At 31.5% G+C, this 24,170-nt stretch overlaps 1 protein-coding gene across 3 annotated transcripts in view; it reads right to left on the bottom strand.

The window, feature by feature from the left end:
- Nucleotides 1–9,181: 9,181 nt before the first annotated feature.
- LOC127738272 (uncharacterized) overlaps nucleotides 9,182–24,170 on the bottom strand; it is a 46,402-nt gene continuing 31,413 nt past the window's right edge. For 2 of the 3 annotated variants that reach the window (XM_052249459.1, XM_052249457.1), the window contains exons 4-5: nucleotides 20,931–20,966; nucleotides 9,182–15,822 (exon numbers count right to left, since the gene is read on the bottom strand). In XM_052249459.1, coding sequence (XP_052105419.1) covers nucleotides 15,404–15,822; nucleotides 20,931–20,966 — 455 coding nt within the window. In that variant the 3' untranslated portion in view covers nucleotides 9,182–15,403. The remainder of the gene's footprint in view (nucleotides 15,823–20,930; nucleotides 20,967–24,170) is intronic. The other variant, XM_052249458.1, reaches the window with a different exon arrangement.

Raw genomic sequence — 24,170 nt, 5'->3', positions numbered from 1 at the left:
GGCCATCTTGGATTATGGATCGGCTTCAAAGTAACAACACTCGGTCAGCACCTCATAAGGAACATTCATACCATGTTTGGTTTCATTCCATTCAGTGGTTCTCTAAAAGAAAACATTTGTATGTACTAGTATTTCCCATAGGGTCCTATGTTAAACTAAGTCCCCCCGCTGGCGGCCATCTTGGATTATGGATCGGCTTCAAAGTAACAACACTCGGTCAGCACCTCATAAGAAACATTCATGCCATGTTTGGTTTCATTCCATTCAGTGGTTCTCTAAAAGAAGACATTTGTATGTATTTCCCATAGGGTCCTATGTTAAACTAAGTCCCCCGCTGGCGGCCATCTTGGATTATGGATCGGCTTCAAAGTATAACACTCGGTCAGCACCTCATAAGAAACATTCATGCCATGTTTGGTTTCATTCCATTCAGTGGTTCTCTAAAAGAAGACATTTGTATGTATTTCCCATAGGGTCCTATGTTAAACTAAGTCCCCCGCTGGCGGCCATCTTGGATGATGGATCCGCTTCAAAGTAACAACACTTGGTCAGCACCTCATAAGAAACATTCATGCCATGTTTGGTTTCATTCCATTCAGTGGTTCTCTAGAAGAAGTTCAAAATGTAAAAAGTTTACGCCGACGACGGACGACGGACGCCAAGTGATGAGAAAAGCTCACTTGGCCCTTCGGGCCAGGTGAGCTAATAAGAAGATGTGGTGTGATTGCCAACAGGTTTAATCCCGCCACAATCTGTATGTGCCTTATTCGTTTATTTCAACGCAGTGACCTTTACTTCCTTATATCCACGTTATTTGAAATCTGGTGGAAAGCTGTAAATGAATACTTCAAATTGTTTTGACATAAACGAATAGCTGGTTGCTCCCATTCTGTTCATATACAGCAGAACGAATGTTGGTTTTATTAATTTTTGTTTTGTCTATCCATCTATCTTCTCGTCAATAAAAGGTTTGTCAACGCAAAACAAAATACTTTTAATAAGCTTGATTTTTTTTAGCGAATTGGGAAAAGCTAGATGAGCTTTTCTCATCATTTGGCGTCGGACTTCTGTCGTAAGTCGTCGGTTAACTTTTACATAATTATTCTCCTCTGATACTACTGGACCAGACTTCATCCTTGGATTTTCCTGTTTACATATTTGTTCAATGGTAACGCCTGGCAACCAACACGGTCACCAATGCTAAAAACAGAACATAGGAATATGAGAGAATTGTCTATTATCTTGTAAACTGTGATAGGTAGTGGATTTGGGTTTTTGACAAAAACTGTCAGATGCCTCCTGATAGTTCATGTCATTTATTGACAATTTTTACCATTTTTGCGATTTAGGCTATTTATCATGAAAACTGTCAAAGTTAGATAGAACCTGTACATAGGGAAAAAACAAGGTCTACAGAAAAGTAAACGTGGTCGAAATCGTCAGTCGGCTCCATATATGAGTTTGCCCTTGAATGATGCGGTTTACAAATATATTTTTGTTGTAAGAAAAATTGTGACAGCAATGTCAGTTTTAAGTATTTTTACAAATATTGTGTCATAACTGGAGTATGCTTGGACAGATTTATTGGAAACTTTAAACAATTGTTGGAATTGGTGATAGTAAGATACCTTTTGATCTATGTCGTTCAGAGTTAAGGGATTTTAAATTGGATTAAATTCAACTCTTCAACTTCGTACTTTATTTGGCCTTTTTAACTTTTTTTTATTCCAGCATCACTGATGAGTCTTTTGTAGACTAAACGCGCGTTTGGCGCAAATACAAAATTTCTCAATCCTGGTATATATGATTAGTTTATTTACTACAACCTCTACACTGTTGTTGGCCTTAATGAATGAATGCTTGTTATTTTTTGGAATGTTTTTGATTTGTCGTTCCAGAGTTAATGTACTTTTCATAACAGTTACATTTGAGGCAATATTGATACAACGCGAGATATCCTCATTAGATCTGATCAGTTGCCTTCTAAATATTCCATTCTGGCAACAATTTCAATACTCACAAGACAAGCGTTACATTCGATCCTGGCGCAGCTGCTTATTGTGTTTGTTTGCGAAAACAACAGAAGATAGAGAAGAAATATAAAAAGAAAAAATATCCGCTGGACAATGTCTACTAATAAGTCATCATTTTAATATTCACAAGCCATACTGCTATTTTAGTCCGGGATATATGATTTATTTATTAGTTGAAATTGGCTTTGAACTAGCTTTCAGTGACCAGGGGTTCTCTTATATCGGTACTTTGTGTCTTTTGTCTTTTTGTTAATTGCTTTTTTGTGCGATGTGTCCATCCGAAGTGTTAAGCCAATTTCAACTGGTTCTTACAGTTTGTTTTTATATTGTATAGTATGTAACATCACTGTACCAGGTTAGAGGAGGGTTAAGCGATCGCAAACATGTTTTACTTTAATTACCCTCATCTGGTGGGCTTTATGTCGATCTGACTTTTTCATTTGATTTTTATAGTTTTTTCTTGTGGTGTGCTGTTACATCGGCAACCTAGGTTAAAGGAGGATTGGACACCCACAAACCATGTTTCAATCCGCCCCATTATGTATGTGCCTGTCCTAAATCTGGAACCTGTAATTCAGTGGTTGTATTTTGTTGCTGTTTATAATATTCGTTTTTCGTTTGTATTTTGGTACATAAATCAGGCCGTTTGTTTTCTCTTTTGAATTCTTTCACATTTGTAATGTCGAGGCCTTTCATAGCTTGCTATACGGTATGGGTTTTGGTCATTGGTGGATGCGGTACAGTGATCATAGTTGTTAACTTTAACGTCGTATTGGTCTCTGGTGGAAAGTTGGCAACCATACCACGTCTTCTAATCTTTATAAAGAAGTAAATCGTAAATTTGTGTCACCATTTTGTTTACTGCAAAATCAAGTTTGCCTTAAATACAACATGTTTCTACACGTTTACTTACAGTTATATACATTTACAATGAATAAGATCTTATTTTCTAATCATTTTGGTTATTTACAGTTTTCTCTATTTAGTTTCCGTAACAAAACCCCTAACAAAAATTGGTAAAAATAGTCATTCAATGACAGTAACTCCTATAAGGCGTCAACTGACGATTTCATCCATGCCGACTTTTTTAATTTCTTGTCCTTCTGATCTGTTTTGCTATTTACAGTTTCTCTCTCATTCTACAACAGTTTCTGCATAAAAACGCAAAAAATAGTAAAAATGGTTATTCAAGTACAATAATTAATATATAAAGGCGACTGAGAAGATTTTGTTGTTCTGATTACTTTTGCTATTTACAGTCTTTTATCTACTACAATTTTTTGGAAAAAAAAACACAAAAAAATGTTTGCGAGCTCTCAACCACCCACTTAACCACGGACAGTGGTGTAACAGCGCAACATAACAAACTGACAAATTCAGCCGAAAAAGGCTTCACTCATCAAATCGACACAAAGCACAAAAAACTAACGAAGATTAAAGACACGATATTAGAAATAGCTTATTTTGGTCCTTATATCAACTTAACACCCAGTCTACCATAAAACCATGCAAAACAGTCCACAAGGGGGGTCATCAGATTTAATTGAAACTTTGTATGCTTAAACAACATTATGAAAGAAGTCCATAAAACAAATATTTCAACTGGTTCCCATGCCTTTCAGTTAGGAGATGCTGTAATGTACCGGGAACCAGTTTCCCCATGTAGGAGGCAGCATTTTTCTATGAAAATGACAAATTTCAACACCCTGAAACTTATGAATGCAGAAAACAACGAGATAAAGAACGATGATTAATTGAATAACAAAGTGTTGAAGCTTTATTAACTCATCAGTACTTGAATTTACGAGAAACAGTTTGTGGATTATTCCCAGGCTTTTTTTTTAGAAGGGGGCCGGGGGTTACACGTTAAACCCCGCCATTCTGTATATGCCAGTACCGAATTCAGGAGCCTGTAAATCGGTTGTTGTCTTTTTTTGCTATATATCATACATGATATGTGATATATTGGCTCTCAATAATGACGACTTCAGTATGTATACTAAAGAAATTTATCCTGTTGAACTTAGTACTTTAAATAAAGCTAATACTAACAATGACCACTGTCCTTTCCTCGATCTTGATATCTATATCATTAACGGGAAGCTTAATACAAAAATTTATGATAAAAGAGATGATTTTTCATTTCCTATCGTTAATTATCCATGGTAATATTCTTTACAAAGCACAAACATGTCATTATTCACCTCAAAAGCTAACAAAACCTTTAAACAGACTTATTAAGAAGGGATATAGTTACGATACTGTTGTCAGGTCATTAAAGATTGCATATTTTAGCTTTAATATTAATTCACTTATAGGGTCTTTGCATCGGAATTAAACACATTTATTCTAAAACCAGTTGTTGGCATGACACGGGTTATGTTCTTCTCATATATTTTAGGACGTTTCGTGTTATTGTTCGCTGGCTTATTGTTCGCGAGCTTGATGCATCTTATTGTTCGCTAGCTTGATGCATCTTATTGTTCACTGGCTTATTGTTCGCTAGCTTGAGTCTGGTTGATACATTCACAAATATTTCTGATATATAAACACATATATTAAACAGAAGAAGAAGCAATAATTTCTCGTTATTATGTCCTCAACTGATCTTGAGTTCAATATATTCAATATTTGACAGTAGTACTTCAATGAAGTCTGAATCATGTCCTACATCTGCTTCATCAATTGTTTCCACTTTATTAGAATTGTCCACCAATGCATTTGTTTTCTTTAAAGTAAAGTTTCCAAATAAGCTTCTGATCTAATTTGATGATAACCATTCTTTTGGTGGAAACATTTTATATGGAGTTGTTTTTAGGGCGATCGCAAATGCCTTCATAACGAGGTCTTTTTCAAGTTGTTTTTCTCCTTGCTCAAAAAAGCATACAATATAAAAATAAAAAGATGTGGTGTTATAATACGTCTCTTACAATTTTGGGGAAATTTTACAACTTTCTTGGACCTTTTCAAAACCCAGCCTTAATCTATCAAAATCTTCATGGTTTTCTTAGTTTATTTGGGAAATTTAACAAGCTGACGTTTACATGTACAATGTATGTCGAAACTTTCTGATCGAAACTTTCAAAATATATTCCTGTAAATTTAAAAATTATTGCAATATGAATAACACAACAGATTTTCAATGTTACCCGTCTACTAAATTTTTGTACAAGGCTCATTTTCAAACTTGACCTGTTGTCTGTAGAAAGTTTACAATCCGGACCGATGCTCGGACGGACAGACGAACGAACAGCATTCATATATTACCGGTCGCAATGTGATGCTGAGGGGGACAGCAAGAACAGATATGGGGTATATGTCAAGGAGACAATATTTCATCTCAGAAGTTAACTAACCAAAAATGTACACCCAGAGGTCGCCACACGATCTGCAACAAACAGGAAAACCAACAACATTTACTTACCCCTATAAGGCCCAGACTGTGACATGACCTAAGTTACATTTCATTTTTTGTACAATATTCAATATAATTTAAATTTGCTTTAATTAATCTCACATTTTTGACAGTCACCATGAATATGCAACAATAATATTACACACATTACGTTCTGAATTCACAGTATTTCAAATTTTTCTGCATGAAGTCAGAATTCTACCAAATTGTCTTTGAATTTAATTACAACTAGGTAGAACCGTTTTAGTGAATTAAAACTAATGTCTCCCCTGTAGAAATCATTCTGGTAAAAAAAGATTGTCATTGCAAGTAAGAATATATGGTAAATGCATGGAAATATGTACTGTTTTCCATATATTTACCAATTTATGAAACGAGGGGGTAGGGCATGAGGGACACAATATATGTTACACTTGATTGGTCTAGTCATGATATATTTATTTGAGTACATGGTTTATGGGTGGGTATCTGAACAGATATATAAGGGGCACGAACCACAGCAAAAACATATATGGTGTACTCAAAGGTGTTGTCTTGCTGATTGAGAATATATATATGATTTAGAGGTAGGGATATGAACATATTTCATGCTATTTTACCATTAATGGTATGTAGGGGGCAGGGCATGTCCCTCATGATGAACTAGAAAAGGCAATTAAGATTAAATATGGGTTAAGGATGGAGTTCTGAACCCTTTTTTTTTTTTTAGATAAAACTAAATAACATCATTATTTTATGAGGGACGGGGCATGACCCCCAGGGACAAACCCTTAGCTGCACTAAAAAAGGTCTTGCACATTCTGTGGCCTATGAATTGCTTACTACCACTTCATTTTAACTGCCGTTGATAGTTGTCTCATAAGCAATCAGTCCACATCTCTTCATTTTCATATTGACATGGCAAGAAAGAATATGCTTGGTTTTAGGGTGACATATGAAATTAAATATTTGACCTTGACTTTTTATGTGACCTTGAAGGTCAAAGATCAAGGTCATCATCCATGGTATGTGACACATGATATTGAGGTGCTGCACTTGTATGTCAAGTATGAAAAGACTTTGTCAAGGGAGAGGAAAAGGTGTGCTCCAGATAAGAAAATGTTAAAAAAAATCAAGTATTTTGACCTTGAGGTCACAGGTCAAGGTCAATTGACGGTTTTAAATTTTATGAGATACACTGTCTTATTGTTATACACCTTCATGCCAAATACCATAATCCAGTGTCAAAAGATAAATAAGTTTTCATGATTAAATACACGGATTATTGTGAAAAATATGTGAAAATTATTCATTTTTATTCCGTTGCCATGGTAACGGTGTAGGAGACCCCAGCTCAAAAATCATAAAACTTGTTGCACACATGTAAACCTTTTTAGAAATATTTAAAACATTAAATAATGCATTGTACTTTACAAGATTTCCTGTCTTTTTATTGACCTTTTTTAGGAAGTATCCAAAAAATGTCCAAAATGCCCTTTTTAGACAGGTCAGCCCCAAAATATAGCTATACTCAAGCAAAAACATTTTGTCAAGTTTCGAAGGACGAATGATGCTTGTTATAAAAATCAACTCAAATATCAGCTAAACAAAACCATATCTAGCATATTCAGAGTAACAAAATTGTCACATTTTTGTGGAAATTTTGGGAAATTAAGCCTTTTCCAATAGATGGCGCTGTAAAATCTAAAATAAGCCTTAAATCAAATTTTAAAGCTAAAATGTTTTTTCTCTTGACTATCGTAACATATGTGCAAAATTTCATTACATTTGGTTGACATGTTATGTGGACCCACTTATAAGCCTTTTGCATGGTTCTATCAAAGACTGTGTGTTAAGTATTATTATTCCTAACAAATTACATGAAGCAATTGTATTTTATTCAAATATTTTCCACCGATTCTTCAGGAAAAACACATAAAATTCGTTTATTCAGAATAAACCATCCATACAAAACTGTTAAAAGTGCATAAATATGATATTCGCTAATTGTTCAATTAATCAAATCAACATCCATATCTTAAAATATAAGCATTTATTATTTTTATTTTGTCAAATGTGAGTGACGATATAATTGTATTGAAATCGATATAGAATGTTTCTTGGGCTCATATCCGGTAATTTTCTTCAGCTTTTAATGGCTTCTTGTGCTAACGATTTTGTTTTGTTTTGTTCGCCAAAGTGCTGATATAAATTGCAGAAAAAAATAACTTCCTCACTAAACAAGAGCATCGATGTGTTTCTAATTGCAGCTACAAGATGACTTGCATAATAATACAAGACAGCCTTTACGCAATAGCTTATGGACAAACCTGCAATTATTTGACATGATTATATGGGCTTTTATGTCATAAGTGTTCACGTATATTCCTATAAAAAGGTAAATTTGTCGTCAGTTCGATATGATAATGGTTTAATTTTTTCCCAGTTGACATATGTTATAGCATATCTATGTTTACATCATCTAGATTTTTGCTTGACAATATGAATAAGAGAAACAACAAATACTCGATATCCGTTTTGCTCATCTGAAACTATCTATATATATGACAAAATCTGTGAAAAAATCACTGTGAGTTGAGATTTAAAAAAAAATTGTTGCAAAACACAGTACCTCTATGTGAAATAGATTTCGGATGATAATTTTTGACATATAGGCATGGCTGACTTAGTTTTTCAGTTTGGTTGAGTTAATACTCGATTTACAATTTAGTTTTTTCTTTTAAACCTTTACCCTTATCAGTGTTGTTCCTTTTTTGTAAACAACAAATACCTCATTATCGAGCACACGAGATGTATGTAGCATTGCACATTCCATACTCTGGACAAATTAATTCTAGCAACAACGTAGGTGCTTGTTTAAAGTATGACTAAAAGGAAGTAGAGAAAGCCACCAAAATAACACTGTAAAACCACAAAAGACACAGCAGAAGTACAATTTGTTGTTGAATAACAAGAAAAAAAGAAGAAGATTGGGTTGAAGACTTTGAAATAATTTTTCAGATAACAAATGGTTACATGTCAATATTATATCTACACTTAACTGTAATAATCATTGTCGAGAAACAATTTGACATGTCCTAGCGAAACTTTTTAAACCAGTTGTATTTAATAGACTCAAGTAATTAAAACAGTCTGGTCCTTGAAAATACTAGATGATTAGAATCGAAACCCTTTACAGTCCGTTGGCGTGATACTAATGTTGTTATTTAATTTGGGATTGAAAACTAAGAGAAACGATTCTAGGTACAAGACAATAACTTTATTTCCAACTCATGTATGTATTTTTTGTAGTGACCATTCGTAGTACATAATTTTTGTAGGTACCATACCATTTTATAGTAAACCTTCATTTTATGCGATTTGTTTTGTAGTGACATTCATGGCATGTGATTTGTTTTGTAGTGACCATTCATGGTATGTGATTTGTTTGGGTTACCATTCATGGTATAGATTTTCGTTGTTACCATTCAGAGTGTCGCCATACATGGTATGTGATGTTTGTTATCACTGTTCATGATATGTGATTTTTGTTGTCACCATTCAATGTATGTGGTTTTTGTCGTGTCACCATTCATTATATGTGATGTTTTTTAGAAACCATTCATGGTTTTTGATTTATGGTATTTTTGTGAAGTCACCATTCATGGAGTGTCTTACGATACATAACAATGGAACAGTTCTCAAATATTACGACCACCTATCAACTGGGTTGCATAACTTATATAGATAACAATTATTTTTCATTAGCTGCTTTATTTATCATTTATATAAGTAACAATATTTTATAAGCACAAGACATACACAACACGTTTAGCTAAACAGAATAACACCTAATAATGTCTTCCGAAGAAAAAAGAAACTTTAAAATAATAAATCGGCGATACATTTGAATAGGATAGAACGACAAAATAAAAATGAATTAAATTTTCAATTATGTTTTTCATATAAGTTGTTAATTGATAAATGTACTAAGGATGACCTCAGTGATATAAGTATATGATGCCCTCATGTTGGAAAAAAATGAAGTTACAGTTAAAAACACCGTAATTAACCCTTGAGTTATGTTAATACATTGCTAATACATGTCAAATGTAATTTCCTATCGCGCTATCCTTAATATGAGTACGTATCCACAAGTTTAATCTTTATCAAAATTAGATTGACAATTTGATTTTGGACATACAAACCCCTTATTGCAAGTTCAATATGTCAAAAGTGAAAATAAAAGCAGCATGCATGCACTAACGTTGAAGAGAAAAAATGGTTTCCGATAATAAATCACTATGATTTATCAAACTGGTCGATTATTACCTTTCAAAAGAAACTCTACTACAAGTTTAAACCTAAGATTGATAAAAAGACTGAAAAGTAGGTAACGTTGTTACTAAAAGGTCGTTTCTTCTGAACTGTACAAACAAAATCTGAACACTCTGACATATAATGTCCATTAGGAACAAACCACTATTCAGTGTAAATTATTTTTAAGACTAAATCGGGATGTTTGGATGGAATTCCGCTGTCTCGTTGATTCCATTTTATATCCGAATGTGTAAAAAATAACGTACCAAATTCAAAGTGAATAATTCAAAAAAAAAAATACAATTTACGTCTTAGTTGCAAACATTACCTGTTTTTGAAGATCCCTTTGCTATCTTTCGCCTCTCTTCTTTTCCAAGGTCGTGTTGGGTCGAATAGAACACTGCCTACACCGTTAAAAATGGGTTGGAAAAGATCTTTGATACATCAATCAATTATATTAAAATGTTTTAGTCTAAAATAGTGCTTCTGAAATTAGTAAAAATCACGATGATACTTAGTGTAAAAAGTAGACTTTAGACAATTATCTTTTTTTTTCGACGGCAAACATTAATAGGTGCAAATATCTACTAAAAGGAAACTAATGTAATAAAGTAATGATAAGCATCTAACTAAATTTTGGCACGAAATAGCACAAATGTTGAAAATGTTACTCGCTCCAAAAAGATGTAATGCGAGTATGGAAAATGCACGCATTCACAGAAGTCTGAGATAATAAAAAAAATAATTAGATATCGAAAATATGAAAAAAATATTTGGAATGTTTATACATTGGTTATCAGGAAAAATAATATTCATTAATTTCGGAATGGAAAATGTTTACTCTTAGACTTTTGTATAGATTTCCCCCTTACTTTTGTCTAATTAACATTTATATTGACATGTTATTTTCTAAACAACACTTTTAAACATTTGTTTGTATTTACTTTCGAGTGAGCTGATATTAAATCTGTATCAAATAAAATGACATTTCTATGTTTTTAACTCTGTTCTAACTGAAAATCTAATTTTATGCTTAATTCGACATTTTAAAGGTCACAATATTGCTTAAATGTTTAAAATGAACAGCACTAAACAGTAATGTCCATGCAAACATCATATCAGAGCAATTTATAGCCATCACAATTTTGAATACGTAGTTAAATATTTAATGTGTAGTTCATTTTAATGAAAATCTTTGTGGCTTTATGTCATTGTCTGTGTTCAAAGAAAACAAGAAGTCTGTTAAGTCTGTAAGGTAAAATTATATCATGTTTCTGGAAATAATATTCTTCAAGTCAACAGTATTTTTAGATGATAAAGGTTTTAAAGCATTGTCCGCCCTATTGGAAAACAATGCACTAATGTTTATCATTTAGTTAACTTTTTCTGAAAACTGATAAACTCAGTATTTTGAATGCAGTAAATGAAACGTGAAGGATAAATAACTTCAACAATTTTCTCTAACATGACATATGGGAGATAACCCTTCCCTTGAAAATGATAAAATATAGTGGTAACAGCAAAAAAGAAGAAATGAGATATCTATAAAGTGTGTGCCTGGTTTTTTTTAAAACAGAAAAGTATTTATTCAAGGTAATATCATTACTCTTCTGCAGAAACATTTTCCACAATACCATTCAACAACACATTGTACATTTTATAATCTTAAAACCGACAAAAATATAAATAAAACACATAGAAATCACGGTCATAAATTGAAGAAGCTGCAATAAGCAGCAACAATATGGCACTCATCTGATGATGTTCCAAGTGCAAAATGTTTATCAGACTCTACAATGAAATTTTACAGTATAACTTAATTTGCCTGCAACCTTTCTTTGTTTGCCATATATTTGGTTTGTTACAATATCAGAGTGACAACTTCGCTTATAACTTAATAAACAAATGAACATTATCAAATATAACAGTTATAAAATATTCATATATTTATATATATAAATGTCCAATGTAGTTACTTCTTCAAAACATTTTTATTATGTATGTTCAAAGTTTATTTTCAATTAAAACATAAGATGATCTGATCGTGTTTTATAATTATTTAAATAAAAGTGCATCGTGTTTTGTGAGTAGTTAGGTCGATTGACGAATGTAACTTATTTTAAGAAGCATTTTCTTGCAGTATAACATTATACCTAAAATCAAATGTAAAAACATATTGATTTAACTTATATAACACAATGTAAACTGTAACTGTTTATGCTAGCATTAATGTGGTATTTTGTCAAGCTCCATAATAAAAAAATATTCATTTATAGATGCATTTATGTTCAAGAAATTGTCCTACTACTCACAAAAAACACTCTTAAAATGTTGATGACATATCATGCATGTATTTAGAAGCTGGGATGAATGATAATCAACAATACTGTACGTTATCTTGGCTTTCATACAATTACATTATATTCTGAGAACAAAAGAAGTAACGGAAAAATTAGAATATACCATCATAACATATATTGTCGAAGCATTTGGTGGGACATTGTGATATAAAATGTACGGAGATAGGAAGAAAATAATAATCCAAAAACAAGTAACATATATGTACAATTTTATAGCCGCTATCAATGTGACAATTTGATGATCTGAAGCAAGATGCCAGCGATGGATCTCATTACAACGAAAGTGATTTAGAAAACTCAAAAAGAAGTAGTAATTGTACTTTTTTAATTTTGGAATTTCAGGAAAATATTTTTAACAGAGCAGGTTATTTGCATTTCATATGCATTGAATGTTAGTTAGGCCAGTATCGGAAATGAAATGTAAGGGACGGATGGAAAGATGTTGTATCACTCCAGATTTTACATAATCCAAAATACCACTAAACACCGTCCATGTCTGAAAATGAATATTCCTGGAGATGTAGTAACTCTTCCTTATATTTAACATAGTACCATTTATACATTCGACACTCAGTTAATATATAATTTAGTATATGTCCTACCGTGACACTGCTAAGGCACATAACAGAAAATATGAAAATCAAAATGAAATATTAAATAATTTATAACTGATCAAATTTTTAAATGTTTAATAAAGTAATTTTAAACTTGTTGAAGTTTTTTAATTTAAATGAAAGTGACATTGCTTTTTCAATTACTTCCGAAAATCCAGTCAGGTATTTAGAAGAAAAACCTTTTATTTTAGAAATGGAAAAAGATAAAAACTAACACAAAAAAAAAACAAAAAAACAACATAAACGGTTACAAAGGAGAGATCCAAAAGCGAATATTACTTACAAATAAATTATTAAAAGAGATAGTAAATAAAACTGTAAAAACAAACCATGTAACAAATATTAATAACAACAAGTATTTTAAGAAGAAATCAAACATGTAAAATCCCATATTACTGAAATATTCTAAAAATGATACAAAGGCACATAGTGCCACATTATAAACTAAAACAACTATAATATTCAACATCATTTGAAAAGGAGATGTGAGCGATAAGAAACAATATACAAATATATTACAAGTAAATAAAATAAATGCCTAAAGAAAAAACAAGTGATAAGTATTGTTATTAACTTACTTTTAAAATATAGGAATCAACAAAGAGTAGTTTACTATTTCGTCAAGTGGAAAGTGGAAATCGAAAACGATCATGAATGTATATTTTGCTTTCTAATTGAAATTTTTTACAGCTTTACTATATTTTCAATACTGGAACACTGTTCAATCATTTTATATTTGTATTTCTAATTTATTTAAACATGCTGCCTAAAAGTTTTAAGGAATGTATGTTATACTGAAATAAGGGCATTTTTAATAAACTGAAATCCTTTCAAAGAATACAGTTTATTATACTATCATTGTATAGAAAATGTACACGTAGCTGCCCACATTAACACACAAAACATTTCTGGAAATTTAAAATGTTACATTTCTGTATATTTTGTGAAATAATACATATTACTGCATAATTTGGGATAAGAAAACACCAATTACTCTTTACAAAATTCAGAATTTAAAAATGCTGCCAGTAGAGGATATTTGATATCCTTAGACATTGCATGGACCAGTAAGGACAACACATTGAAAGTCGGTGAAATACTGCAGACCATTTATTTTTGCGTGCTAAAAATTCTAAAAAAACAAATTGAAATTGGATGAAATATTAAGGGGAATAATTATATACAATAACTAATTAAAATGAAAATACGTAAACCTGTTGAGCCGCAAAAGTAAATTGGTGTCCAGTATTCGCATATGGATTATGACAATCATAAAAAAAAATCAAACGTCAAAAACTAACAACTTTGTACTTGTGTAATCATTGTGTGTAGTTTTGAATAAAATGATTTTATTTGAGTACACTATCATAAAGACATCACTCAAAATGTTGATTGACATTGAAAGGAAATATTTTAAAAGGGAAATCTAAAACTTTTTAGAATTATAATATCATATTATCCATGAGAAGTATAGAAATTATCTTTGCATTCATTTTGTGTATTTAAAGACAATCTCTGATCTCAAACAAAACTTAAGAAGATTGGCAACTTTTAAGAAATGTCACCAGAACACATTCTAAGAACATAGTTTCAAATAGGAATACTATAAGTTGAAAGTTGTTAGTCAATTTAATGTTTAACGTTTCATTTTTAACCTTTCCGATGCATATTATTGTAACTGTATAATATAATGTGCTGATAAGTGACCTAAGGAACAGGAAGGCACAGGAGATATTTCGTATCGGGGAATGCTGCCTCTTCTTGCACTGTGTTTTTGCTGTTTAAATAATGAGTCTACTTGTTAACCCTAATAAGATTTTAATGAAAGAACAAATTGCTGCTTTGAAATGTTCACTGCCCTTTAGAAGTGGAATGTTTGATATCCCCTGGTCACTTATCAGTTCCTTTCATTTCATTTCATAGACGGCTACACATGAATAATTCTTTTCCCAAATTAGAATATCTTTTTTATTGGCAAAATGACCTAAATAGTTAAATGTGATCAATTTGTTTTAATTACAATAGTGTGTTCCAACTGGTGTTTTGTAGCTTACTACAATATCTGCAAATCATAATCATGCTTGATCAATGGATGCAAATGAGTTATGGTATAAATAAACAACGCCATTTTGAATGGACCAAGTATATAGTAAATACATAATGACTGATTTTATCAAATGCCTGATAATATATGATCAATGAGCAAATGTTTTAAAATAAATCTAAGACATAGTATCGTTCATATCTGTACCAGCAAATTTCTGTCAAAGATGTATCATTCTGAATTTACATAAAATCACTTCAAATTTGAAATATTGTTCGTTTGCGAAATGTTAAATTTCACCAAAGTTAAAGTAAGTTTTGTAACTCATGGGGTTTGAAGAGTTATTTCATTTAGCAATTCACATGACTACAAATCTTATAGTTTTACCTTAGTCAATCAGTAGCCTTTTTTATTGACGTAAAAATGAAACAAATCAAGAAAAAAACTGTTTCTGAATAATACATAAAACAAATACTATTATTAAAAAGTTATAATCACGAATTCAGTGTCGAATGAACAATATTTCAAAGGTAAAGAAGAAAAGTTTACTTCGGGACCTGCCTCGCTAATAATAAACATAATATTGCCATAATTCACAATCAATGTCCTAATAGAAATAATTTATAACAACTATGTTTTTAACCTTTCTTACTAGGATCATGTAACTTAAAGGCGACAAAAACGTTGCTGCCAAGCATTAAATTCAAATATTTGTGCTCTGATATGTTCATTCCCAAAGAATCTCTTTGGTGAAGTCTTGTAAATAAACAATATGCGTATGGTTGGAAAACCAAGCTTCCCGCTGCTCTAACTACGTCTGATTGTATTAAAACTTTTTCAGTGCTTTTCAGCTGCATTTGCATTTTAAAATTAGGTGTAGGATTTGAAATGCATCTGTCCTCTGTTCTTAAACATTGTGTCATGAACACGAAGTACATCCCACTGTCATCAATGTGGAGTCCGTTGTTATCCACACGCATTTCTGTATGTTCACCAACAAGATCGCTGATGAAACTTAAATTGTAAGTGGGATTTGGGCATGGTTGTTGTCTTCCGACTGAAACAAAAATAAGAAATCTTTAATAATTTGTGATATAACCAGTGAAACATACAGTATTCAAATTTTTTGTAAAGTTATGTTTGAAAAGAGTTCGAAGTAATGAATGAATTGTGTAAAGATTTCCTACATTGATTTGAACTGTATAAATTCAGCAGTGAAATAATAATGTAAATATTAAAACTGAACTTTCAAATGTAATATCCTACTATTTTCGACTTAATCTCGATCTTTGTGTGTCTTTAGTCGTTTGAGATAGGTTAGTTAACAGTACAATATTCCAGTTGCAGTTATAATTTGATTTATAATAAACCAAATTATACATCGACGGATTTGGCTTAAGGAATGCACGCACCATGCAAGTTTTGGATAAAAATCGACATGGATAACTGAAATACCTGATAATTTTGTTCAAAACCCTTGTATCAAATATTGAAATTTGTAATTCTATATTTACATGGAATACAATTTAAGTTAAAAACTTATAATCATGAAAGAAATTGTATACTTTTTAATGATTCCGTAGTTTTGAATATATGTGATGAGATAATTCCACGTGTGCTCGTTTCAATTTGAAAATTAAGTGTTATGAAGCTATCAAGTAACAAACTTTAGATGTAGACAAGATATAGCCTGACTAATGTCAGTATTTATATTCTTGAATGTTATCTTACATACTTGTCTTTAAGGCTTCAAACTTTTTGCATAAATTATTTAATAGAAAATTGCGAATAAAATATGAAAAGATATTTTGATACAGGATGCCATACAAAAACATTTATGTGGGTGAATATGTTTTTATGAAAATGGCACAATTTTGATTTTGCTAAGCACTATGTTTACAATTTTTACCTATGTAATTTCGACTTCTAAAAGTAAATGAGAAAGTCTCAAAGAGGGCTATATTGGCAGATTTACAGTTTTACATTAAATGCAATTAATGAATTAAGGTCTTTTGCAAATATGCAATTCAAAAATATGAAAACTCATATCTGTTAGAATTAACGTCTGATTTAAACCATCTGAAGGATGCAATATCATGAATAAATAAAATTCGTATTCTACTTCTTGGAGCCAAAAATAGTAGCTTAATCACACATTCCCCTTTTGATATAAAGCTTTCAATTGAAATAAGATGATTTTGAACAGATTGAAGAGTTTTACTTTTTCTTCACTTGCAGGATACTGAAATAACTATTAGCATACCTTAAAATTAAGAACAGCGCTCGTATCATTTAAAGCTTTGAAAAAATTTAACAAAGATAATGATCATAAGATGTGTCATCAAAACCAAATTTCTTTAAGACGCAAATATGGCACCGAGATTGAAGCACAGACAAAACCACTGATGATGTTCCTCACTTCCGACATTGACATTAACGGTGAGACTACAAATGTACTCTTCATATTAAAAATTTGCAGGTTGAAAAGAAATAATGTAAAACCTAAATTTTGTCACTTTGGACAGAATACAGTTTGCACAATGTTTACCGTCGGTATATGTAGCATACAAACGTAATGGTAGTTAAAAAATGTTGGATGTTTATCTTTACCAATTTGTTACCAGTTCACAAATACATACGTGCACAATATAATTATATGGCATCCATTTGTAAAGTTTGTCCCGACCGTGCGAGACCCTCATGGGTAGTCAAGGTCGTTAAACATCCCCTTGTAGTAGTAGTAAAGTTTGGAAAGTTTCTCCAGCTCAAAAATTCCTCAAGCAGGTTGTGCGGTTTAACGATTGAAATGACCCTATATATCATTTACGAAACCGATCACGCATTGGTTGACCGATATGATATGCATGTGTCTCAACTCACAATAGACGTATTTTTGCGGTCTTATATCTTATGAAACCAAAAAATGTTGTCGGAACTGAAAATTATCGATTGTGTCTTTTTCCTTATCGTGACGTTTTTGCTGGGTTTTTCCAATGCACTTTCTGAATGCATATGAGAAGACAGACCCTTATCTTGTGGAAGCATCCGGTCTCGTTCAGTTTGAAGTTTCATGCGATTCTCATGGCTTCTCTCTTGTTTATTCTAAATAAATGTACTAGTTTTGAACATCGATAAATCGCTATTGATTTTTTGTATAGTGCACTGGAAATTTTTCCGCTTTTATGATGTAAATGTGTGTCAATATTCAAGTATCATTTTAAAAACCGTTAACAGACATAAACATTATAAAACCCAATATAGTACTTTTTAACTGGTCTTCTTAATTTTGGTGATTGTTCCGTAAATCCGTCTGTATATTCAGTGCAGAGTTGTAAAATGAAACAGTTACAGATTGCATAGGAAAAAAGACAGTCAAGATACTAAGCTGTCATTAAAAAATAAGAAGTCAAATAAAATCAGACAACATCAGGGTCAAAACGAAAAAAAAACTATGAAAAGAAAAAACAGGTTCACAAAACACTACACAGAAAACTAAAGATTTAACAAACAAACCCCACCATAAAACTGGGGTTGAACTCAGGTCCTCCGGGAGTGTTAGTAGTTTCTGCTATACTAATGGCATCCGTCGTGTTATTCATTACAAGTGAAGTTACTGTTTATGACGTCCTTAATATGGATGTTGGATGTGAATTGATTGATGTTTTAGTCTAAGTTACTGGATTTATTTTTTAGTTGTTATCGGCTTTGAACTAGTTTTCAATAACTGCGATTACCCTTAGATCTGTTCTTTGTTTATTTTGTGTTTTGTTAAGTTATTTTTGTGCTTTGTATCGATCTGATGAGTGTAGCACTTATCAACTGATTTTTATAGTTGTTATTATGTTGTGCTGTTACACCACTGTCTCAGGTTAATGGGAGGGTTGGGCGCCTGCAAACATGTTTAAACATATTCTGTATGTGCCTATCCTACGTCAGGAGCCAGTAATTTAGTGGTTGTCGTTTGTATATCATATTTATTTCTCGTTTATTGTATTGTACTTATATCAGGCCGTTAGTTTTCTCTTTTGAATTGTTTTACATTTGTCATTTCGGTGGTTTTTATAGCTTACTATGCGGTATAGGTTTTGCTGAAAAGCCGTACGGTGACCTAAAGTTGTCATTTGGTCTCTGGTGGAGAGTTATTTCATTGGCAATTATACCGTTGACATAAGTTTGGAATTAATTTTGGCCCTTAAAATATGAAAGTTTAATTTCTTTGTCGAAATGTCACCACCCCTCAGTTATTATTTGAGCTGTTCATTTGTATATCGATAATTTTGAGTACTCGGATATTACATGTGAGTTTGTTAAATATTTTTCTGAATTTTGACCTGATAATGTCTATTGGACTTTCTTGAAAATGATGGTTATGTCAACTGTTCTTGCATTGAGTTCATATTCAAAGTATAAACTGTTCTTCTCTTGAACTCCTCTTTATCCACGCTGTTTATTTTCTATTTAGAAATTGGTTTATCTATACATAACATCATACATATTTATTATTAGGTTAAATCCTAACTATCCTACTGCCTGTTGTTACTTTTATTTTGGCATTGCACAAGTCATGTCTTCTTTGACTGTCCATGGCGTTAAAACACTAAATCCCTGCCTGGGATGTGTTTTAATTGATTTTAGTCTTTGATGCATGATTTTTTATTGTTAATTGTTTTTGGCTTTAAACTAGCTTTCAGTAACTGCGAGTACTCTCAAATCGTTCTTTCGTGTTAATTTGACCTGTTGACACAATTTGTAATGCATTTCTGTTGTTCAATGTTTACTTATTTTGTGTTATATCTCGTCTTACTATTTTTAATATGTACCACCTTTGATAAGTATTTAGTATGACGTAAAAATTTCACTTCTGTACTCTTACTATGAATAACAAATTTATTTTGTAAAAAATGTTTCTGTACTCAACAAAATTATTATATTTAAATTTACCTGTGTACGTTACTTTATTTAACGCCATTTTGTCCTAGGTTGAATTTGTCTTTTTGACATTGAAACATCTTTTTTTATTTATATTGTGTCATAGATCAAACTTATTCGTTCAGTGTATATTTACTTGTTTTTGTGTATTGTCTTTTTGATCGAATTAAGCCATTTCAATTGATATGCTATTGTGTGTCTTTTTATGTTGTAATGTTATACCACTGTTTCAGGTTAAGGTGAAGGTTGGCGCCTGTTAAACGTTTAAACCCGCTGCATTTTTATGCACCTGTCCTAAGTCAGGAGCCTGTTGTTCAGTGGTTGTCGTTTGTTTGTGTGGTTCATAAGTGTTTCTCGTTTCTCATTTTTATATAGATTAGGCCGTTGGTTTTCCTGTTTGAATTGTTTTACACTAGACTTTTTGGGGCCCTTTATAGCTTGCTGTTCGGTGTGAGCCAAGGCTCCGTGTTGAAGGACGTACTTTGACCTATAATTGTTTACTTTTTACACATTGTGACTTGGATGGATAGTTGTCTCATTGGCACTCATACCACATCTTGTTATTTATATTTAGTATAAATTTTTCGTGCATTGAAATAACATTAAGTATAAACTGTTCGTGCATTGAACTCATATTTAGTGAAAATTCTTTTTGTATTAAACTCATATTAAGTATATAAACTGTTCTTACATTGAACTCATATTCGTACAAACTGTTCTTGTATTGAACTCATATTCGTACAAACTGTTCTTGTATTGAATTCATATTTTGTATACATTGTCTTCCACTGAACTCATATTAAGTACATAAGCTGTTCTTCCATTGATATTTAGTATAAACTGTTTGTGTATTGAACTCATATTTAGAAAATAACTGTTTTTGCATTGAACTCATATTAAGTTTAAATGATAATCGTATGAAGAGGAGTTAATGATCATGTTTGAGTTTCTTTTCTTCTTGCTGATAAATTTGACCTTATTACTGCCACTGAACATAAATTTCGTCATAAATGTTTGTTTCGTTTTTAGTGATATTATTGGGTAAATTCACCATGGAAATCGTGGTCTAATACATATGTTTTATTGGTGCTATGTAAACAAAACTCACCTAACACTACTAATAACGTTTTAATACGTAAATTCATCAGGAATTTAATAAAATAAAAGAAACATAAACATAAACATAAAAAGGATTTAAGACATAAACAACACTGAATTCAACAACATCTAACCTACCATCTTTAATTTTTGGTGTGTTCCAATGCGAGATTCCTATGTAGAAATAAGTTATGATTAATTTAATAATTAAAAAAAAGAGGATTAACTAGAATTCAATATTTTTAAATTTAATTCTATGTTAAAACATTAACCTTAATATCAAATAAAATACAATTACTCCAATTAGATATATTAACATATCAAGTAAGGATACTGTAATTCTGTAGTTGTAGTTTGTTGCTGTCTGTCATATTTCATTTATTATGTTGTTCGAATTGTTTTACATTTTGTCACATCGGGGACTTTTATTCCTGACTATACCCTATTGGTTTTATCATTGTTGGAGGTCGTACGGTGACCTACATGTGCTTGCATCCACGTCTTTTGTACACTGGTGCATTGTTGTTTCATTAGTAACCATAGCACACCTCTTTTTTTATATAAATATTTATAATGTTTTGGTCAGCTTTTATAGCTGACTGTGCGGTATGGGCTTTGTTCATTGTTGAAAGCCGTACGGTGACCTATAGTTGTTAATTTCTGTGTCATTTGGTCTCTTGTGGAGAGTTGTCTCATTGGCAATCATACCACATCTTCTTTTTTTATATTGCCTACTGGGCCATGTCTAAGCAACATCTTCGTATTCGTTTTATTGATGGACGACAACTTGGAGTAATTGTTAATTATCATCAAAACGTGTAATGACCCTGAACCAAAATTACATCAGTGACGTTAACAGTCAAAAATTCAAACCGTGTCATGCAAAATAAAACTTTATTTGGTGTCCATTAATCTTTTACCGGGAAAGTATTCTCAATGAAGAACTTTAATTTTAAAAGTGTGTAACAACATTTAAAAGGTCCCTTATTTGCTGCGTTTGATGCATATTTCTGGCTTTATCTTTTGTAAAAAAAAGCAAATAGTATAATGTTAAGAAATCCAAAGATTAAAAGATTTATAACAAAAAGGGTATACAAAATATAGCCACATTAAATTTCAACTGTACCTGTTGAAGTTGTAAGGTTGAATAAATACAAATTGTTCAGATGAAACATTGGATTATGATGGTCGTATTTAATTGAAACAACTTATAAAAATTAAAACAGGAAAGTCGATTTTAAAAATTAATTTACAAATGAAATTAAACGTTTAGGTACCTTGTTATAATAAGAAATATCAGCAATATTTCGCCTCCTTATGTAGCTAAAAAGTACAATTGTGTACGCCCTTTCTTTTGATATTTTAAATCACTTAATTCTGGAATAGCTTTATTATAAAGTGATCATTTTATTAGGTATATTTCATTCGTATAAACGTTTAATATAGGTTAACCTGATTTCGATTTCCTACTGATTGGCCTCGGTGTAAAACTCTCAATCACACACATATTGGCCTTCCGAACCGCACGAAGATCACTTCAATTTGTTTATGGTTAAGGTGTAATACCACCATTGATTTTCCCCTATTAGTCTTTGTTAAATTTGCACTTTTCAAAAAATTGTGCAGAATTTATCTTTGTTTCAAATAAAGAAATACTTGGCATGAGTAAAGTTTGATCCTGTCCAGTACTATAGAAAAAATTTCACATAACATTTCATTGCATATAAGAAAATAACCATCACTGGAAGTTAACCAATCAAATTTTCCCCCTTTTTTAACCTGTATACAAGCTTTAGTAACCATGTAACCTCAAGTTTCCAAAATATTCTATAGAAACCCCAAATAAAAAAATAATGGTGCTTTGAAATACCCAAGATATATGTTTATGACCCAGAAATGTTTTACTGCAATGAAATGTAGGATCAATTACCTACAACTGTCAAATTCAAGGGAATATTTTTTTTCGACCTATTTTCGTATGCAACCGGATGTGACGTACTATGATTTGGTGGTATTACACCTTAACATCAAGTAGTAAACATTTCATGAATATTCAAGACGATTACAAATGAATTCAATTCAATTCAATTCAATTCAACTCAATTCAATTCAATTCAATTCAATTCAATTCAATTCAATTCAAACTGTATATATAGATTAAAGTTGTTTCAATGTCCCCTTACCGCGGGACTTGTATATGTATTTGTACACCTCACACAGCGAAATTGACTTCCCTTTTAGCATCTTTATACTAGCCTACAGAAGTAAATCTGATACTGGAATGAAAAAAAAAAATCCTTTTCCAATATTAAGATCAACGAAATTCTGTAATTCCCAATTCTGTTTGACCTTTCTACCCTATTGCTCTTTAGTTATCCGGAAGAAAAAGCAATCGAATTCCTGTCGGATTGGGCTATTTTGGGTACAAAGATTAGTCTTTTGCTATTATGGTAGAAATTTTTACTTTGTCATATAATTCCCTCTTATATTTTAATCATAATATAAAACATATAGGAATACAAAATTATTTAATGTATCAATGCTCTCCAGCTCTTGCAAGACAACATTAATTGATTGAATCAGCTTATAAAAATTACCATTAGATTCAAGTTTTAAATCCAGTATAACCTAGATTTGTACATTTTTTATAGGCCACGTAATTATTTTGTTGTTGAAGCCAGCATTGCTCGTATTTACGACCTAAGGCATACTTATTACTTTTAATAATTCTGCATCAATACAAAAATCAATATGGTTAAGAGTTCAACCGTATTGATTTTTCCAAGCTATCACACATTAACTTGAACATCCTTTGAAACTTAACAGGAAATGTACGATTGTCCAAAGCTTATCTAACAGAACAGAGGTATAGAATTTGAATCAGTAATTGAAATCCATGCCCTCACTTCAATGTATTATTTGGTCAGATGAAGATTTATATAATTACTGTTCCATTTAAAACGATCTTTTTCGCACAAAGAAGTATTGGAATTGTTTTACAATTGTATGCGTGTGTCATTTCCAGTTTAAAGTATGATGTTTTAGATTCAAGAAAACTTCAGTCTGATTTAGTTTCAATGACAAAATAATTAGAAATTCTCAAGTAAATAGGTTATTTTCTAAGAAGGAAGAGTAAATCGATCTAACAGATAAATGTACAGACTGCTTGCTATATTTACAACTCTTGAATGGTGAACTTCCCAAGAAAAGGTGTATTAAGAAATTTTACACCATTAGATTATGTATAAAAAAATTATTGGTGTGCACATAATTATATTGTAAATGGGTAGTTTGAGTTTATGACAACTGGTATAATGCTATATCAGCTAAAGTGAAATACATTTACATACATTTTTGCTACCCCTTTTTTGCAGATTT

Source organism: Mytilus californianus, unplaced genomic scaffold (genome assembly GCF_021869535.1).
Source record: "Mytilus californianus isolate M0D057914Y unplaced genomic scaffold, xbMytCali1.0.p SCAF_4, whole genome shotgun sequence".
Taxonomy (NCBI): Eukaryota; Metazoa; Mollusca; class Bivalvia; order Mytilida; family Mytilidae; genus Mytilus; species Mytilus californianus.
The sequence above is the reverse complement of the archived record's forward strand: the minus strand, read 5'-3'. Positions and strand labels throughout refer to the sequence as shown.